The following is a 20,771-nucleotide window of genomic DNA, read 5'->3' on the forward strand; positions in this document are numbered from 1 at the left end:
GCGATGGCTACACCCCCCTGCCACGGCCACACAGCCCTGGCAGGTGTGGCTCTGCCACGGCCACACAGCTCCACGGGCACTGCTGGGGCTTGGTGTGGCCCTGCACATGGAGACTCCCAAAGAGGAGACTGCCATGGGAAAGCCTTCTGTCTCGGAAGGTGATTTATGACCACATCCCAAATCTCAGGAATCAATGAGATGTGCAACGCATGGGTGAAGTGAAAAGAGCAGAGGACCTGAACGCTCACCAGAGGAGGATTTTTGACTATTTACCTTCTAAACTTGCTGGCATTTACCCAGCGGCTGTGACCACCATGGAAAAGGATCATTGCAAAGACTTAACCGCAAGGCTCTTTCAGGGGAACACAGCAAACACAGAAAAGTTATCCACACCAAAACCAAGGCACATATCTGCAAAACAGGAGAAGGAACCCTTAAGTAAAGACACACCTGTGCCAGTGTTTGTAACACAAGGGAACAAATAAAGAAGAATCTCTATTTTATAATAGTATTCTGCTTTTAAAAAATTACATTATTAAGGTGTATAATCCATAAATCCATCTAAAAAGAATGCACATGAAAGAAAGGGATTGTGTTTGATGATATAAAATATAACTGGTGATAGATTACGCTGCACTCCAGTGTCAGCAGAACATAAAGCATTTGAAAACAGTGATTTGATTTTTAACAAGATGCACAGATTTTGTCCATGGTTAGTCAGAAGCATTGTACTTTACATAAATGCTTCACAAATGGTGACACAGTAATTACAGCACCAGAAAATGGCCACTATCTATCTGCTCTGCACTTCACAGACTAAACAGAGATTTCATGCATAATGAATACACTTGTGTTAGCGCAATACACTTTTTCAATATTATTTTATAAGGTGAGAATAATATAAATTTTAAATCGTTATTCAAGTGTTACATCTATTTTATCACGAGTTACATTTTTAATAAAATGCAACTTTACTTGAAGCACACATAATGTTTGCATAATCTGTGGAAGAAAATTGGCACTCTAGGAATTTATAATTCACTTATTCCTTATAAAGCCTTCTTTTGATGTATTCTGCAGACTGATAGGGTTTCAGTGTATTTATATAGATATAAAAATATTTTCTGTGGTTGTGTATTTGCTCCTTTGAATAGATTTCTTTACAGTTTGCAATACATTTTCATATAGTTTGCAAAAATAAGCTTATGATTTATCTGCAGTTTAAAAAATTCATTTCCAATCTTCTTTGATACAACATACTTCCAATTTTTGTTGTGACACAGATTATGCAAATGTGCTCAACAAAGAGAATGCAAAGTGATTTTAAAGCAGAAGTTCAGCTGACAGTGCCCAGGCTGCTGTGTGAACTCAAAAGGATTGGGGGTTTATAGACCCATGGATGGACACTGATTACTTGGGGCTTTTCTTAGATTAATGGGGAGGCTCCCACTGGGCATTTCCCAGTGATGCATTTGGGTATGATACCGAACCCCTGCTATGTCCCCATTAGTGTCACGCATCTTTTTCACTTACTGACAAGATGTCAAGGACCTGCTAACATGTCATAGGACTCTGGAACATGATTAAAGTGGGGGTTTTTTGATAAAGCTCTTTTCAGTTCCTGATATCCATGCAGAGTTTATGTCAAAGCTTAAGGCAGCTTGGAGACAGCCAGTACCTTCCTACTCAAGTGTGTAGGACTGCACATCCAGCAGAATCCCTGGGAACAGGTGAGAACCACACGGGGATGCTGCTTTCAGAGGAATCTCACATGCTGCTCACCAGTGCAGTAATCCCCTCTCAGCACCAAGGGACCTGAGCAGGAAACACTGCTCTATGAAAATCTGCATTCCCAACCCCATGGGATCAGGAGGCCACAGGGAACAACACACACCAGTGTCTGTGGGTTGGAGAGAGAAAGGAGGGAGTTCTTCCATGTGCAGACACTGAAACTGTGGCGGCAATGACTGGAGTGTAGTAGGTCAGATTGCTGAGAAGCTGTCTGGCTTTCTTACAGGGCAGTGCCATATTCCACCCTGTCAGAGGGGAAAAACATATAAACATGTGATAGTGCCAACCACAGAACTGCTCTGCAACTACAAGAAAAGCCTCCAAATATGAGGCTTTGAATATGACTAAGCCTCATGACTCAGAGCCTCTGCTGATGCTCAGGGCTTTTCTTCTGCTTTGGAAAAGCAAAATCCAGGCAGTACCTGGCTGGTTTCATGCTCCAGTTCATCCCTTGGAGGGCTGGAATGAAATCTGCAAGGACAGTGGTTGGAGAGACCCTGGAAGGCAGGGATTAGGCAAAGAACTTTGAAGAAAAATCCCCCATCTAAGGTCCATGGAATGAACACAACTGCAGCAGGTATTGACCAGGTTGCCAGGAACATGTGGATGTTTCTCACACCGCAGACCCAATAAAAGGAAAGAAGTTCCCACAGATTTAATAAAAAAATAAAGAGCTCCCTGAAGACAGAAAGAGAAAAACTAACTTCCAGTGAACACGAGTAGCTGGTCACTTTCAAAAATAGTAATTTTTATAATGTGTGAATATAACATGAATATTTCAATTCCCAGGACTATTCTGCAAGTACTTTTTATGATGAGTGATAAAATGTTCCTGCTTGGATGCAATTGTACTAAACTACTGTAATGAAATTCTCTGTCTGAACTTGCAATGGAGCTGTATCCCACTTTTGGGAGGATACTTTACTACCAATAGTTTGAAATGCGGCCATGACCTCTGTAAATCAGAATATTAAAAAAAGACAGTGTCAGTGTTGTTTAACTGGAACCAATGTAATTTCTGTGCTTTGGCACAGGCCAAGCTCATTGCTGCAGATCACCCTGGGCAGTACCTTTGCAGTAGCCTTAGGGTTACTAACCTGGACAGGAAGGAGGAGGGCAGCAGAATCCAACCCTTTGTTGGCTCAAGCTTTTGTCTCATTAAGTCAAAAGCAAAATCCCCGGTGATAATAACCGGGTCAGAATCAGGCCAAACTCTCTCATCTCTTTTTTTTCTGGCCTTTATAATCTTTCTTGTGAATTTCAGAATATAACGCCTTTAAATCAAGAACTTTCTGGCTAAAAACATCAAGCTTGCTATATAATATTACTATTATTATTATTATTATTATTGTAATAAAAACTATATATTATACACAGGGGGCAAAATATTCCAGCTTGAATCGATATTTTCCCTTTTGTGTTCAAAACCTACAAAAATATCCCCTTAAATTAACGTTCTTCCAATTGCATATGTACAACAAATGTTTCCATTTTGGAAAATGATCTCTTTTCAATACAGAAACAAATTTGTGGGTTTTTTAATAGGAAGAAAACTGTTTTCCCCCCATCAGCTCTACTGTTTTTCTATTGTGGAAGAGATTTATCCTGATAGAGTTTAGCCCAAGGCGCTGTGCTTGCCCCTCCATGTTCAGGTTACTGCAAATGTTCTTCTTTGTGCTGGCTGTCGTTGTAGCAGCGTCCTGCGTGCGCTGCAGCTCCATACATATTTAAACAGGCTGTTGCTTTACAAGCACATGTTCAAAAGATTTTATCTAATCAAATTTTAAATAGGAAATTACTTGTCTGACTTCACATCAGAAAGCTATTCCTTTCCCTGCTGCTCCAGATTGGATTATTAGGACTTCACTACTAAATGGTCAGCAGCGTGTCTGAGTCACCAGTCTTAATTCTGGGCTATAAATATCAGATGATGATTTAACTAGGCAGTTGCAATACTGGAGGAGCAAATTCTCTTTAATGTCTTTAATTTTGAGATGAATGGCAAATAGTTTTGAAAGCTGAGAACTTCTAAGGTTCTCCATGCAAGTAACAGCTTGATCAGTTGATTTCAATGTCTCCCTCCACCTTCTAGTGATTCCAAGAGGTTTTCATGCCCACACTGACCCAATCCTGCTTATCTCTGAATTAACTGCTAACTGTGGGCAGCAATTCCATGGTAAATGGGCTAAAGCTGTGATGGTGAGAATGTTAAACGACTTTTACAACTAAATTGAATAAACTGTGAAGGAGTAGTTGTTACCCTCACATGCTACCTGCCTCATCACTGTTTAACATTCCTACCTCATCTGGACTCCACATGAGAGTTTATGATCTGCACAGTGAGACAGATTGTACTGTCTGCATATTCAAAAGTAGGAGTTTGCTCCCCAGAATATACAGTTACTGCTTTCACCTCCTCCAAAATGCTAATGACGTTTCTCCGGAAAGGCACCAGACCAATGTGTCTCACCCTTTCTGGGAAATGTAGCTGCCCATGCAGGTTGCTGGTGCAAGGAAGGTTTGCTTGTGCAAATCACACCTGGCTCAAGAATGTGCATCATTTCAGAAAGCATTAAAGCAGGAAACAGACTTAAATCTCACTGAAATGAAGACTAATCTGCAAACTTGACAGAATTGTTTATTTAGAAGATGAACAAACTAATGTGACACAAGATACCTCAAGAGATTAAAAAACCCCAAACTAAGAACATTTTCTTAATTTCAAAATACTTTTTTGTCATATTCAAAGTTTGGTTGGTTCCTTGTGGCATTTTATTTAAGAAATAATTCAAATTTGGCTTGACAAACTATTAGGCATTCAGAGAAGAACAAGCACAATAGGGGGCTGAGAAACTGATTAAAGAAGACAGCCTAAAGAAGGTTAGACAATCTGTCTAAATCCTAAAAGACAAGAAGACAAGGAAAGAAAACATTTTCTGATTGTGATATTTAGGAGCCTGAACTAGGAATAGAATGTAATTCGGAAAAATAAAAGCTTCTGATACAAGTAAATATGAGGGGCAATTACTGGAGGCAAATAGAGGAAACCAGACTAACAACGGTGTTAGAAGAAGTGCTGTAGGATCTTGTATCCAGCTGACTTTTCCATCATTGAGAACTATGCTGATGACCCTTAGTCATCCATAATTTAGAGACTTCACCCTGTTTGTAGAGAATCAGGGTCCACACTTCAGCATGTCATATAAATCCAAAAAGGTTTCTAACTTCCCTCTTTTGCAAGTTATATCTGGCTCCTGAGTTTGGGACTACTGGATGATATTACAGCCTAACACACCCTAAAAGGCCTCTGAAAGGTGTCAACTGTCCTGTCCATCCTGGAAATTTCAGGGAAATGTTACTTGACTGCTTTCAGGATCAGAGGACAGAAATAAACACTCTTAAAAACCAGCAGACAGGAGACACTGTGGGATAAACCAGATGCAAAATCACCCGCTGAGGAATAATGTGCTTAATCTTCAAACACTTTTCAGGGAAGGTATTTAAGTACATGCAAGATCATCAGCTGGTTTAAGTTCTTTTAAAGTACCTTGATCTCAAGGGAGCCAGATCCAGCCCTGTAAATTCTTGATCCTGTTGATATGTCACATACTTTAGCCTGAAGTTCTGTTCTTTTTGTAGTAAATCAAGTATAGAGTACAGAGCAGTCGTGCTACGCTCTCTATTACTGCAAAACTAAACTGTGCTTTCTTTCAGGGTATTGTTTGGTCCTAAATTTCTCAGCTGAGACATTCTGATGGCATATCTGCTGGCCTCAGGCACAACAGAACTCTTTTAAGGAGTATTGTTTTACCATAAAATGGACAGTCAAGGAATAGAAAACCTCAAAATGTGCACCTGGTGTACTCAAGGCAGCTTCTTCCCAAAAGCAAACACAAAACACCCCAAGAAACATTGGTTCAAGAAAGGGAGGGAGGGAAAAAACAAACCAGAGCAGCTCTTTCCTGTTCTAAAAGAACAGCAACTGCTTAGGCTTTCCTTATGAATCATAAAACAAGGGAAGACATCAAGCACGGAGAAACAGAAAGTGTATTTTCATTTGTCAGTAACTTTCAGTTCTATTTCCACTGCCAAACAGCTGCACTACCTGCCTTACACTTGCTATGTGCAATGACAGATGACAGAGGGCTTCTTAAAGCCTTTAAGGTTGCAGTAATTCATAACCTCACCTTAATTAACCTGGAAGAATTTACCATTGGAAGAAACAAGGCCCAGGGTTTGATTTTAGTATCTTCTTTCCTTGGAGAAATGTGTGGGTGTTTTTCCCCTGGATATCCCCATGTGCAAACACATTGCTTCTCACAGCAAGAGCTGTGGATAGGACTGAACTCCTGAAACAGTGGAGCACAGCAAATGCTCCAAACCAGTGTGGGGTGGAAATGGCACAGCCATTCCCTGTGTTCAGTTCCTCACTCTCTGCTCTCTCCAGTGAGCAGCAAGGCCTCCACGGAGGAGCAGAGGTGGCAGAGGTGACATGGGTGCAGCACAAGGAGCAGGAACCAACGTCCCTGTCACTTGGCTCTGGCCAGGTATTCTTCCCTTGTGTGGCACAAAGAGCAACTCGCAGGTGACCATTTACCTGGGGCTTACAGGATTGTTTGGACAATTTATAATCTAATGGCATCACTATTTTAAAGGGTGCTTCCCTTAAGTTATATGAGTTATCTATTCTGGAGCAATTTGAAGGACCTTTCATTGTTAACTCCTCTTAATTAATTTTGGCTTTATGGTATTTTGGGGGCAAATTGCCTTAGCCTTCACATTTATCCTATCACTATGTGGCATGACCGCGAGAGCTCTTAGGTGAATTTCTCTTCAGAAGGACCTAAACGACACAGCTCATGAAAGCTCCATGTGAAGGTTTTACTCTCCCTTTAGCTTTGGCCTCTGAACTCCGGGTGCCAGCCTGCTCCTTGCAAATGACATTCTCAGAAAAAAACCACCACGACTGTAGGGTCCAAGTATGCACCTGCAGACTGCTCTTATAGCCTGAATCAAGATGTTCTGTTTCATGTGTTTAGCAATACAATTTTTCTTGGAAACCTGTCTTTCATATTTTAGCCATCAATCACTAAGTTGCTTATTTTTGTTCATGCTCTTGGTGGTTTTACTATTGTCCTGTTTGGGACCATTCAGCTTTCTGATACTTCTGTTTAAAAGAAGTCCATTTTATTAATACCTGTGAGAAATGCTACTGAGTGGGAACTCACTGGAAAATGAGATCAATGAGTTTTCAGTTTAGGACTGTTTTTAAAACTCATCTCAGAAACATATGTACACATGGAGTTGCTCCTGTGGAAAGTAACTAGATAAAATACTGCTGACAACGGCAGTGAAAATTGTTCTGCTGTAATAAGTGTGTTCAAGGGACAGAGATTACTGGTAATATTTTTAATAGGAAGTTGGTAAAAGCGCATTACCCTTCAGTGATCTCCAATGCAGTCTCTGATGACTGCTTATACAGAACTACTGCAAACACTTAAGCCCCAAATGTCTTTATCTTGATCTCTCCAATGTTTAGTTTCTTCCTACAGAACATGCATTGGAAGGCTTAGGGTACCCTAAGCAACTAAAATGCTTTACCTTTTAAATTTGTCTAAATGGTGCTAAGATGATCAGAAATGTGCTGTAATTTAAATTTCTCTGGTGAAATGGTAAAATTGCATTTCCCCAATTACCATTTTACCTCTTTGAAGGCACCAGAGATAGTTCCAAAGCTGTTCAGAGAGTCACAGAGCTGGCACACGGTCTGTTATTCCTCTGGCTACTGCTCTGATTAGCATTAGGAGAAATTCCTGCAGGGAACATGTTTATCTGGTTGTGCAGAAAGTAATTTCTACAACCTGGCAAAAACTCCTGTCTTGAATGGATCTAAGCAGGGGCTCTGATGGTACTGGGAACTCTCACCTCACGTCTAGGAGTCAGAATCTGAAGGAACTGAAATCCCATTCCTTTACACCTTGAACTGTCATGCAAATGCTGAGGCTGAGGAAGAATGAGGAATCATACTAATATTCTTCTCCTGTTCATTCCAGTTAAAATTATACTGTGTAATGCAGAACACTAAACAAAAAAAAACCACCTTATTCCTGTATTGGCAGATTATAACATAGATTTATCCAAGGAAAGAGATGAGGAAACCTCCTTCTGTCTTTTTTTTTTCTCTGCCCTTGCAACACTCTCTTCCCTTCTCTGAAGCCCCTCTGAGCTGCCCTCTGATCCCAGCTGCACAGAGCAGAGCCTGCAGGAAATGCCACTGTCACCCAGAGAATCTCTCAGCAAAGTGTACCCAGAAGGGAAGAGTGGGGCACCACTATGAGATCAAAGTAACTGATCTCAGGACCAGATCTTACCAAGTTCAAATTAATAATCAAAAATCTGTACTTTTCATCTTGATTGTTTAGGTTTCTCTGGTTTTCTCTGCTCCTATGTCTCTTCCCAAACTGTATCCTAAACAGAAGCCAAAGCGAGAAATTCACCAGCTATGGAACTACCAGTCACTCTCCCCCACATGTGCTGAAGGCCCTGGCAGGGTTTGCTTATGCTCCTCCTGACAGAGGCTCATGTCTCTCTACCACCCCAAATGGCAAGCATAAGGTTGAGTTTTCTTGAAAAATCAAACTTCTATTTAACCTGCTACTGTGCTGTTTTGTGGACAGAATGAGGCATTTACACTGAGGGCAATCTTGGAATTTATAGGTTCTCTAAAAACAGAGTTGGAGATGAAATATCTTGAGCAACAAAGGATGTAGAAAAATGGCTATTCAAGGCAGCAGGATGGGGAGGAGGTGTGATGGAGAGGTTTCTCTAGGCAGGAAGATAGAAGACACTGAAAATGCAGCATTTCTGTGAGCCAGGATCATCTGTGAGGACGTGTGGCGATGAGAAGCTGATGAGCATGGCTGACTGCCAGCAGATATTATGATCTCAGAATATTGACGTTTTGTACTAATAATTACAAAATCAGCAGCTGTACAACTGCATATTTGGATAAATACAAGTGTAAGTGCATCCTGTGACACGGTGAATGGAAATGAAGTATGACTAAAATGATAGGTCATACAGTAATACTGATGCCAAAAAACGACAGACAAGCTGGGAGAATGATAACACAGTAAAGCATTAAAGGATATTGATATTCAAAAGGAAAAAACTGATAATGAAAACATTCATAAGCAGTCAGAGAAACACATTAAATTTCCATTGCTGTTGAGAGCAGATACAGATCAGACAGAAGACAATAAGAAAAAAGAAAATTTACTTGTCTGTAAAGGCATATTGGGACAAAAATGCATCCTTCTCATAAGCCCTAAATAAGAAATCTACAACCAGGATAATCTCTTCAGATACTCTGAAAGATAAGCAGAAAGATGGGGATTGTCCACACAGCCAAGAAGAAAGCCAAAGGTTGGAATCATGTCATCTGAGTGTTCTAAGTAGATTTGTTACAAATTCCTACCCAGGCAATGAACTGTGACAACAGGCAAGATATTCAACAGGGATGTCTGAAATCTGAAAGTTCTTGTTAAAGGGAGGGAGCTTCATGAAGGAATTAGGAAGAAGTACAGAAGAAAACTGTTACTGGGATTAGGTAAGCATTTGGCAAACATCACAGTAATAAAAAACCATTTAACCCACAGTCATGGTCAAAGTCTGCCTGGGATGTCCCAGGATGTTTGCTTACTGAATGCCTGCACTGACAGACACGATTTAAAGTATTGTATAAAATCTGCTGTGCCTGATGGTCAGCAGTGGTCAGTCACTTCTTATTATTCCATGGAAACCCACTGCTTTTGCAATGGGGACAAAGCAGAAGACCATCTCTGTGTAGAGCAAGGCAGTAAGCCAGGAGAAAGCAAAGTTCTGCATTTCCATTTCCCAATGATCTCAAGTTTCAAGGAATGTCAAAAGGAGTGGGGTTAACACCTGTCCCACCTGAGGGCTGAGCTTTTTGAGCAATATATAGATTCTAACCTCAGAGAGGTGAATCTGGTGCAAAGACTGCAGTTCAAGTACACCAGACATTTGGGGTTGTCTATTCTGTTCAGTGGAGGACGGCCCAAGGATGGACTGAACTGTATTTTCCTTAACCTGTGCTGTTTGCTTGCCCTTCCAGCCAGAGGACCGCTGTAGTCCAGCATGAGCTACACTCCCTGGGACTTTGCATGATGTTGTATCAGGCTCCTCTAGACAGAAGCTTGGATTAATTTCTGTCTTGCACTGGCCGTGTGAGACATCCAGCCTCATATACAGTGATACAGGAATAGCTGGGTCCCCCGTGCATGCAGGTGTGCTCATGGACTCATGCCCAGAGTGGTATCAGCACCACCTTCTTCACCACAATGCTTCACAACTTCCACACAGCCCAGAGCTCCACACAGCTGGCTTTGGGCTTGCACTAAAAGCAGGCCCCTATCTGTGGCCTAAACAATTCCTCCACCTTTGTTTAGCAGCGAATCACCTGATGATTTCCCTGAACTGAAACCTAATGTTGGTTGTCATTGCTTGGGTGGGGCCTCATCACAACACAGAGCTGGCAATCAGAATTCCTTGCATAAACTTCTTTCCCACTTTTCACCAAACAGGCCAAAACATTTTGCCCCCTGAACAGCAGAGGCAGGGCACAATGTGAATCTGTTGCTGCTCTATTTTCATGAGCAGCATGACACTCATCTCTCTCCCTCAATCCTGCAGGGCACTGAGCAGTCCCTGCTCTTCTCCAGCACCACCACCTTCATGTAAGGGCTGAAGAACACGGACTTACACCAGTGGACTCACGCTGTGATCAGGTCCATGTTAAGACTGTGATTCTGCGAGCAGGCTGGGCTCAGCAAGGCTCAGCCTGAGATGCTGCTTTGCCCTTCTGCCTAGAAACCTGCAGGACTGCAGCAGGGCAAACCACAGAGCGACTTCCCCATCCACGCTCAAGATTTATATGGCTTGCTTTCCTCTTCTTGAATCTCTCCTGACAAAACTTTGTTCAAAGATGATTCACAGATGTTGTCATTAAAAAGTTGGTACTTGCCAACAAATAACACATGGGCCTGCTTGAGAAACTGCTGTTCCCACAGCTTTCCCCAAGAAGAGGTACTCGTGGTAATTGGTAAAGCCTGTGAGAATACGACATTATAAAGCCTCTTCTACCATCCATAATTTTTGAAGACAATGCTGGTTTCCTGAGAATTTATCTTGTTCATATAAAATCATTTGGATAAACACACATGATAGAGAATAGATAATTAAGCCCATTATCATTAAAGAAGTGTTGATCTTTTCAGGTAATAGCGCATGTGTCAAACAAAGACTTATTTGAAACAAAGATAAACAAAACCCCAGCTAACAGATAGCCATGTATCTTAATTATAGACATTAAATAAAACTATTGACTGATAGGCAGGCATGAGTCTCAAAGGCTAGAAGGTGGCAAACAAAAGGACAGGATTGTACTGTCCATTGCAGGATGAGGTGAACTACAGAGATTGAAATCCCCAAGCAAAAGGGAATTAAAATAAACAAACAGAGGGAAAAGGGTTTATACAATGACCTGGCTGGAATATACACACATAGATTCACATTTGTGCTCACCCACTCAGGACATGCTGAAATCTAAAACCCAGGAGCCCAGCCCTCTGTCAGAAGCTGGGAAAAGCAACATGGGGAGAAAGCAATGGACCCTGTCTGGGGAGATCTTTACTAATAGCTATGAACAGAAATGTTTCATGACAGTAACCCATATATTGATGAAATTCCTGGCCATTTATCGGTAAGGAAAAGGGGTTTTTTTTCTGGGAGGTGGAAAGAAATGAGCATTTGGTAGGTTTTCAAAAACTAAAAGCAATCTCAGTCCTTTGCAATGCTCTCAACACACATAGAGCAGTAAATATAATTTTCATCTATGTTTTGAATAAATGACAGATGTAGTACATATTTACTACATTTTCAATTCTGCATTTTAGAGGTTGACATTGAAATACTTTCCTCTCGTTTTCATAGGCTTGTTGTTAGAAACATGACTGCTCTGCCAAAAAGTCTGTGTTTGGAAAGGCTTTTATTCCTTTTTTATTCCTTTTGTTCTGCTGTATGACTCTGTGCTCCAGCATGCCCTGAAGAGCTTAGTGGCATTTTACAGCTCTCATTTGTGTCTCACCCACACCTGTAAGGACGTTCCCACTGACTTCACCACGCTTCAAATCAGGGCTCGATTTGGGATCTAGCTTTGGTGCCAATTCACGACTCAATTTCCAGGCAAGCAGGGAACAGGCAATGTTGTCATGTTCTACTTCCACAAAACAATGGTTAGATGTACTGGACAGGTTTTAAGCTTAGGAAATACAAGTTCACAGGCTGTACAACTGCCAACATCATCTCACAGACATGCAGAAAGAGGAAATTCAACTCATCTGATGTTTGTTTTTCTTTAACATTCTATTAAAGCAAAGCAGCTCCATAATGAGATTACTGCGTTTTATCTCTTAATTGTATCCAGATATGGAAAAGAGATTTACAGCTAGTGGCTTGTATACAGTACAATATTTTAAAGCTAATTATGATAGAGCATTACTATTGTCACACAATGAAATACTTATTCTACTGTTATGAATCAATATCATTTTCTAAAATTTATTGTAATTGCATTTTTAACTGGATATACACCCTGCTAAATTCTGAAACAGCCAGTTATATAAATACAATTCTTTTAAATCCAGGATGATATCAGCATAAAATATTTTAATTAAATAGATTGCAAAAAAGGAGAAAAAATGACATTAAGTAGCTTTCCATTACTAAAGCCAGCTGAAAGTCAAGTCTTGAAAGTATTCAAGGTTTTATTTTTGAACTCTGCCATTGTCCATGGAAGCATGGATACACATCCTCCCCAAATGCTGTATTAATAGTTTGATTGTTCATTGAAGACTACCTAGCACCTGGCTTTTGTTTCCATTACTCCACGCAGAGAGGAAATCATATTACAGTATTTATCTTCCTAAATCCCCAGGGTTGAAAACGTCTAAAAGTCTTGTCTTTGCTTATGGATCAAATACAGTAAACAATAAAAAGCTAAGCAATGAGTTTTAAAATAACATTGTATCAAAATTCCTCTGTTCAAAAATATTGGTGTAGATGGTGAAAACCTCTGTTCGATCTGACAGTTTTAATTACTTAACTTTTAAAAACAGTGTCCCTATGTGATGATACCTTGATCATACAGGCCATCAATGCAAACTATAATTCAAGTATTTATAAGCTGATACTGCAAATTAGCTGTAACACGCTGCACACATTTCAAAGTACATCTTTAAGCTTGATTTTCCCGAACAAATATTCACAATAGGGACAAATGAAGTCTTGACCACAGGCTTATCACAGCATGTTTGCAAACCTTACCTGAGTATGGGATACCTCTTCCCCCTCTCCACTCAGTGGCAAAGAGACAAGTAAAAGGCATTTGTTTATCTCAGCCGAACCAAGCAGCAGTTTAAAACCTACCTGAGCTCCAGCCATATCAATGAACATTGTTTTCAACACTCTTATACCTGTATTTCATGTATTTATGATCCAATCCACATTACATTTACATACACTAAGGTAAATTAAACCAGTTACATTTTGGTGAGTTAAAATGAATCACAACTTAGAGATGAAGTAAAACAGTAATATCAAGTATTTAGAAACACTTTACTTCTTAACAAGTTACTGAAAGGATTTAACTACATATTATATTGCCAGTATGTTGGTGGAAGTTGTCAGATTCTGAAGTTGATTCTACACTTGATGGCATATTATCCAAGTAATTTCATGAATAAATATTGCAGAATGCAATATCTGAAAACTATCAAGAAATTTCATTTAACCAGCAGCTCACCACTAGGGAAAAACCTCACAGTACATCCTATGTTTTTTTCAAGAATATATGCTTTCAGCCAACTCTGGATCATCCTTCAGTATCATTATGCAATAAATAAATGTTTATGTTAACACTTAGCATACTCTATAAGGTCACCGATTTTCTATTTATCTGAAGAGCCCACATTATCTAGGAAGGCTTTTCAGTATTCTTGTGATCCAGATTTCATTGCAGACATTATTCACTCCAAATTTAAGTCTTTTATCTGTCTGCCAAGTGTTAAATAATATTGGGTTACTGCCTGTATCATTATATTTTTACTGCAGCTCTTCACAGATTAAGATTCAAATCCTTTGAATTTAGTAGGATTTTAACAGCAATTCAAGCAGCATAAGTCTTAGCTCTGTCCACCTAATTGTGACACGTGCATTTCTAAGCTCTCTAAGTGCCCACAGAAGCTGTATTTACCTGCTGTGTGTATCCTGTCACCGGATCCTTGGCAGCCATCCTCATCATCACAATCTCCGCTTGACTCCATCTCCTCACTTCTTCCACCCCCACTGCCAGCGTCTCGGGGACCCCATCTCTCCAGCTTCAATTTTGCCTTCTCAGCATCCAGCTGAAATGGAAGAAGTGGCAAACCAACAATGGTCAGACTATTTACACAGTTCCTACCCCTGGCGACCTGGTTTGTAAAGCAACAAACACTTTCTCATGTACTTTCAAGAGCAGCTCCTCAAGCTGGAGGCTGTTTCTGGCAATGGCATTCAAATATTTTGGAATAACAGATTATGCAACCAAATGTTCTCCACCGTAGATGACCAGGGGCACTTAGCAACTTTTAATTGAAAACATCACATCTACCAGTGCTGTTCCTACACCTTTTCCTTTGCCAACCACAGTTTGGGGAACACTTGCTAATGATGGTACAATCTGCCAGCTGTCCAAGTACTTGTTTTGAGTGATTACAGTTGAAGACCATGATAAACTTCACAGCTGAGGGCATTTGCTACTTTTCATGATGGGCTTGGTCACTTGGAGACCTTGTCCCTGGATATGACCTTTAAGATGGTGCCATTTAAGATGCCTGTACCAACTGCATGTTGTTCATTAGATTTCACTTAAAATATATTTTTAGGACTGAGTATAGAATAAGAAAACCTTTTCTAAAATAAATCTAAATATGTCATACTAGGTCATGCTTGCTGCAACAACATATTTACCCCCCAACTCAGCTGTTTGATCTTTAGGTAACTCTTTCTCCTGCTGTCACCACAAACAGCTGCCTACTATTAGCACTGTGGAAATAAATGATTTTTCAGCTCACTGGTAGTTCCAAAAGATGAAAAATCCTATTTCCTTGGGAGTGAATCTAAATCCAGCCTGTGCAGGGCACACCAAGAGCAGAACTATCTGGTTAAAAAAAAAAAACCCAAATGGCTCAGACTAATAAACCGTGTTATAAGGCAAATATTCGTCAAGCAAGGATGGTCCAGGAGAAGCCTGAACCTTTCCCCCACACCTGAGGAGCACTGACCAAATGGAAAGACTGTACTGCCCTCAGAGACTCTGCACTGCTGTCAGATTGTGGATCTATCCAGTACCCTCAATCACAAGTATCTTCCTCCTAAAGAATTCCAGATCCATTTCAGGCTTTGTGATCTGCTTCATCCCAGAGGACTGATTATTCTTGGTACTGAGCAAAACGTATTTTGAAATGTAACACTTTGGAGATTCAAACACTAAAAGGAGGTGTTCTGGGAGCTATGGGTGAACTGCAGCACAAGGCTAATACAGCTGTATTAACTGGACTGAAAGGATGGTGATGGATGCAGCAATTTCTCTGTACTGGGAAGCTTTGTGTCACAGTCTCTTTCTTCTTCAGATGCTGGGAGCTGCCATCCTCCACTCCGGGGCTGACAAATGCTTGGAGCAGTGCGGCAGAGATCCAGTTCTGTGGAACAACAGATGCCAACTTCTACATGGCAGAACTCAGGAAACTTTGCAGCCTTTCACTGAAGAGATCAGTTTGCTCCTTCTGAAGACACAAGTAACTCCACAGTGCAGTGGGAAGATCAGTAAGTGGGAGGAGAGGGTATGGACTCCAGTCGGGAAGCGCACTGTACACTCTCTAATTGTTACTGCATGTCTGTTTTTTATAAACCAGTTGCTTAATGTTGAGCCTTGTTACTCACAGCCATGAAGACTGATGTCATGGCAATACAAAACAACATTTTCTTAAACAATTGGAAAATTTTGCCTACGAGGGTGAAATAACTCAGCTCTTTCACAAATTTATTGGGTCCTGACCATATTAGAAAAGACTCATTCATTCTTAGTTATAATTCTTCAGAATGAAAAGAAATGGCTGAGTGGCACACAGAACAGACACAAAATTTAATAAAAGCTTTTAATGACTGTTTCCCAGTCAGAGCAGAAATGTTTACTGCCTGTTAAGGCACTCCTTTTCAAAAATTTGATTTCATTCATTGCCCATGGTCCAAATCCTGACCTCTGCTCAAAACAAGTAATACTTGAACCAAATAGGCCCCACCTCCAAACAAGAAGCTGAACTTTCCAGCATGGTGCACTGCAGCATTTCTGGGTTCTAGTGCCTTCACTGCAGCAAGAGAGGAGCTGTAGCCCAGATCTGCATCTCCTCCGCATCTCTGAAGGCACATCCAGCCCTTTCTTGGCTTGTCAGCAGAGAGGGCCACCAAATTACCCAGAGCCCTGATATCCAGGTTCACCATGACCACTTCACATCAACTCAGGTGCAATCTACCAACCCTTTTCACCTTGGATACCCTTTCCCAGCCTCTTTACAACAGAGCTTTTATGTCCTGTGGCTACCACTCACCTAGAACGATGGACCAGAGCCTGACTTTGTGCATCAGTAATGGTTTATCTACAAATAAATCATTCCAGGAGATGGAATAGTGTAGCCACATCAGTGAGGAGCTTCAGACACACCATGCAACTCTATTGAGTAGGCAATGTCATCATTTCATAGTGACTTGTGACCCAGCACCCTTCTCATTTTCAGATTCTGAAGGCACAGCTGTCCTTTGGCTACTGCCACAGGACTTCAGTGAGATCCGTGTTTCAGTGCAATAGCAAAGCTCATGCCAGCATGTGCCAATCTCCTTTTTTTCACAGAATAATAGAAACCTGTCCTAAAGGCCTGAAACTGCACCAAAATAGCACAGACTGCATCAGGTTGGACTGGGATGGTGCAGGCTTTAGAAGATCATAATGCAAGACATTAACCATCACTTTTTACTCTCTGGGTCCAGGGGGTGGGTATGGGCAGGGGATGCCTGCTGTACTTTGTGGCTGTGGGACTGGGAGGTCCCCAGCAGAGAACCTGGTGGTCACCTGAAGGTTCAGGTCATCTTCTGAGACACACTGGCAGACACAGATCTGTTAAAAGACCCCCCAACAATTCTCTAGGCCACTGCCACCAAGCACAAATCTCCCTGCTTCCCCAGATGGCTGTAGGGAGAACCACAGTCCCTTGCTCGTATTTAACACTGAGGAGCAGAGATTGGAGTCAGTTGTGGCATTTCTATCATTGCTTAAGAGCCACTCTTATGACAAATGATGCCACCCAGCCACCTCTGGCAGCTCTGCACAACAGCTCCTGCCTGGAAGTGTCCTGTTCTGGGGCTGAGAATTGATGCCTTGGTTAAATAATTGCAATGAATTGCAGGCTGGGCCCTGGAGCTTGTGCCTTTACCTTCACAAAGCACAAGATACCTGCTGCCTAAGATTCCAGGGAATACTAGAATCTTAACAGCTTAAAAATTAAGTCTTCAAGTTTTTGCCATATGTGAAAGATAATTTTTTTTTTCCTCTTGAAAAGGTTATATAAATAGATCAATAAGATTTGTACAGTCCAACTGGAAACTGACTTAAATCAGGAATTTTCCCAACTGCAATAAGCTTTGGATCAGGTTCATAAACCTCTGAAGGGTTTCTGAGAAACTATATACTGCTTCTGTGGGAAAGTTTTAGTATCTGTATCTGACTCAGCTTAAAGGTAAAAATCACATATTACTATTCAGCTCTGAGTCAGACACAGATGACTCTCCCGCATGGATTTTATTTATTCCAGCAAAGGCCCCAACCTTAAGTGATATTAAAAAAAAAGTTCTGCTGACATAAGGTTTTCTGGAGAAGAAAGAATTCATATGAGAGTGGCTCCTGTATTTCTCCCCTATTAATACTTCATGATGTAGCACACGCACTCCCAGTCACAAAAAAGAGTCCTTCAGACTTCAGAGGCTTCAAAGAGTCCGTGACACACAACCCCTGAGCTCTCCACAATGAGTCTAACCCTAATTCTCACTCTGAACACACGTGTGTCACAATACAAATTCATTCTCACAGTTTCTCATGAAGGCATGTTCCACTTGAATACTTCCACACCTTAATTAAATAATAACTGTTTCACTGCATGAAAACCGTTCTATAAAAAGGTGCCAATTTCTATCTGTTTCATCGATCAGTCTGTTTTCTGAGGGGTCATATATGCATGTGTATCTGAGGGGATGACTTCAAGCTGTAGGATAATAACCCCAATTAATCAGAAAATAGGTTTTAAAACTGTATTTTACACCACAGTTTCAGACTTCTCAGGTCAGTGAACACAACAATGAAAATACTCTCATTGAATAAAGCCACCTAAAACTTGTGTGCTTGTAATATTCAGAAACAAATTCCATAGAGTAATTGTTCCTGACGGATTTGTTAACTAGTTTTCTACATGACAGATTGCACTGTGAATGCTTTTTCCCTCTGAAGAGTCAGCTTTGAGGTGAAATGTGACTTGTGTCCACTCGCCATGTGAGCACATGTATCACTTGCTGGTGTTTCCAGTGGGAGGAAAAATCAGCTGATTATACGCTGCATTTAGAAATTGTAAGCTAAGCATGTCTTTTCTCAAGGTACTTACAAGTAGCTGCCTTTTTAAAAGTGCCCTAGTGACACAAATATGATTTGCAGAGACAAAGCATTTTTTCCAGCTTATGCACAAATAATGCACAAAGCCTAATCTTGAAAAGAGTCATAAATGACTCAATCCTTCCACTCATTTATTTAAAAATAAAAAATCCTTTCTAAACCATTATTAGGTCAGAAATGACTACAACTGGAAAAGACAATGTGCCTTTGTTTTCAGCCTGTTATATACATTTTTTGTTAGGAACTGACATACTGCTTTAGGCATAAAGCTGCATTTTACTGGGGCCTTGTGACTGAGCAGATGTTCTGTCATTTCACAAAACAATAGCAGCATAACAAATTTTAGACATAACTGCCATATATATGCTTATTCCAAGTGGGACCTCTCCTCTGAGATAACATTTATGGTTAATTTTTCTCCAAATATGCTCTTAGCTCTTTTATAAAAGCATTTGGCAGTTGCTTTTGTTTCTTCATGTTATCTAGCACTCATATATTACAACGTAAGTAAGAAAAATAAACTTACTTAGCTTCAACTTTGTCAGACATTTTCTTTGGTTTGTTCTTCCCTTGTCTCTATTTCACAGAACCCCAAAAAGGCCTGATGCATTATCCCCTTCTAGTTTCTTCAGGAAGTAGAACAACTCAAGGAGGTAACTCCTAAATCCCCTTTCTACCTGAAGGGAACAGACATCCAACCTTCTGTAGCAACCAACACCCCCAGCCTTCCTTCTGCTGTGTTTATTCAGGTCCTTACAATAACCTTTGCATGACACATCCTGCTTTACAAGTCACCTGGACACATTACAGTAATTTAATTGAACAGCTATACATAATTTATGGGACACAGTTATGGGCTGACAATGGCTTTAGAATTTTATTCACATCCCTCCAGACCAGACCTTTTCAGCTTGGGAACTGGACCAACACTGGTGGATTCCTTTGTTCCGTGGTTTTCTCTCCAGCCTAAGCACCTCACATTTACATCCACTGATATTTGTATTTGTTGTCTATGCTGGTGCTCCTAGCACATATAAATATGCTGTATTTTTATATGCTAGGAGCACCGGCATAGACAATAATACATACACACACTGAAGGGGAAGGCTCTCTTCAAGCACATGGGAACGTGCCAAGTGCAAGTCTCAGAAAGTGGGGCCTGACACCTTTCTTTTGCCCTCCGCCTCAGTGTATCTCCACTCAAGCTACACAGCAATTTCAAAGTTCTTTTTCCATTTTTGATATTTTTTTTCCAGATTTTTTTTGCTTTGTTCTCCCATCAAGTTTCTCAGGATAACCCTACCTGCTCTGTCTTGGTTTGTGACATTGCAGCTCCCCACAGAGCCACCTTTTGGATAAATGGCACAAACTTCTGGTTGAGCAGGACAGGCTTACAAGATCCAGCAGCAGAAGGGTCACAGTAACAGAAAGTTTCCTTGGGATCACTACATGTGGCAGGGGAAATGACACAGCTGCTTCTAATGTCTTTTACATGCTGTTTTTCATCTTCTGCTTCATTCTAGAATTATTTTGTTCCAAGTATGTCTATTATTTGACCAACCCTCCCACTGTTTCTGAGCATCTTTAGTATGAGGTGTACATCTTTTGGGAAGGTCAGGACTTGTTTTCTGACTTTATCCAACTTTTTAAAGCCAAAAAGCTGTTGGAATTGGTGTTTTTGTTTGTTCTGACTTGCTTTTATTCACATCAAATCACTAAATTACTGCTTTCAGAAAAACAACATCTGTATTCCTACAATTGCTTTAGATTCTTATGGTTTCAGTGGAAGCTTCTTGTAAACATTCCTTTATTTTCTCTGTATGTTTTTCTCCTGATTTTAGAGCCCTAGCTTCTCCACACACACTTTCAAATCCTCTGTCACTGAGGCTTTGTATTTGCCCAAGTCTGTCTCTATCTGTGATTCTTTTTTTTTCTCTTGGTTTATGCAGGTTGACTCATTACCCTCTCCATGATATTTTTGTTGCCAGATGACACACTGTATACCTACAAATCCACACTTTCACTTATCTTTGACTACTTTTCACTTCTCCTCTGAGTCCTTCCTCCAATCTGGCTCTGTCTCTCTGATTTCCTGGATAGTCCACTGCAGATCCATACCCCACAGCAGAGGAACTAAAAGTATTTCTTTCTG

At 40.7% G+C, this 20,771-nt stretch overlaps 1 protein-coding gene across 3 annotated transcripts in view; it reads right to left on the reverse strand.

Annotated features, from left to right (window-relative positions):
• The window catches only part of LOC103612025 (glypican-5), a 314,786-nt gene that overhangs the window by 79,133 nt on the left and 214,882 nt on the right, over positions 1-20,771 (reverse strand). For all 3 annotated transcript variants that reach the window (XM_017728810.1, XM_017728808.1, XM_017728809.1), the window contains one exon: positions 14,123-14,273. In XM_017728810.1, coding sequence (XP_017584299.1) covers positions 14,123-14,273 — 151 coding nt within the window. The remainder of the gene's footprint in view (positions 1-14,122; positions 14,274-20,771) is intronic.

This window comes from Corvus brachyrhynchos, unplaced genomic scaffold, assembly GCF_000691975.1.
Source record: "Corvus brachyrhynchos isolate BGI_N302 unplaced genomic scaffold, ASM69197v1 scaffold223, whole genome shotgun sequence".
Taxonomy (NCBI): domain Eukaryota; kingdom Metazoa; phylum Chordata; class Aves; order Passeriformes; family Corvidae; genus Corvus; species Corvus brachyrhynchos.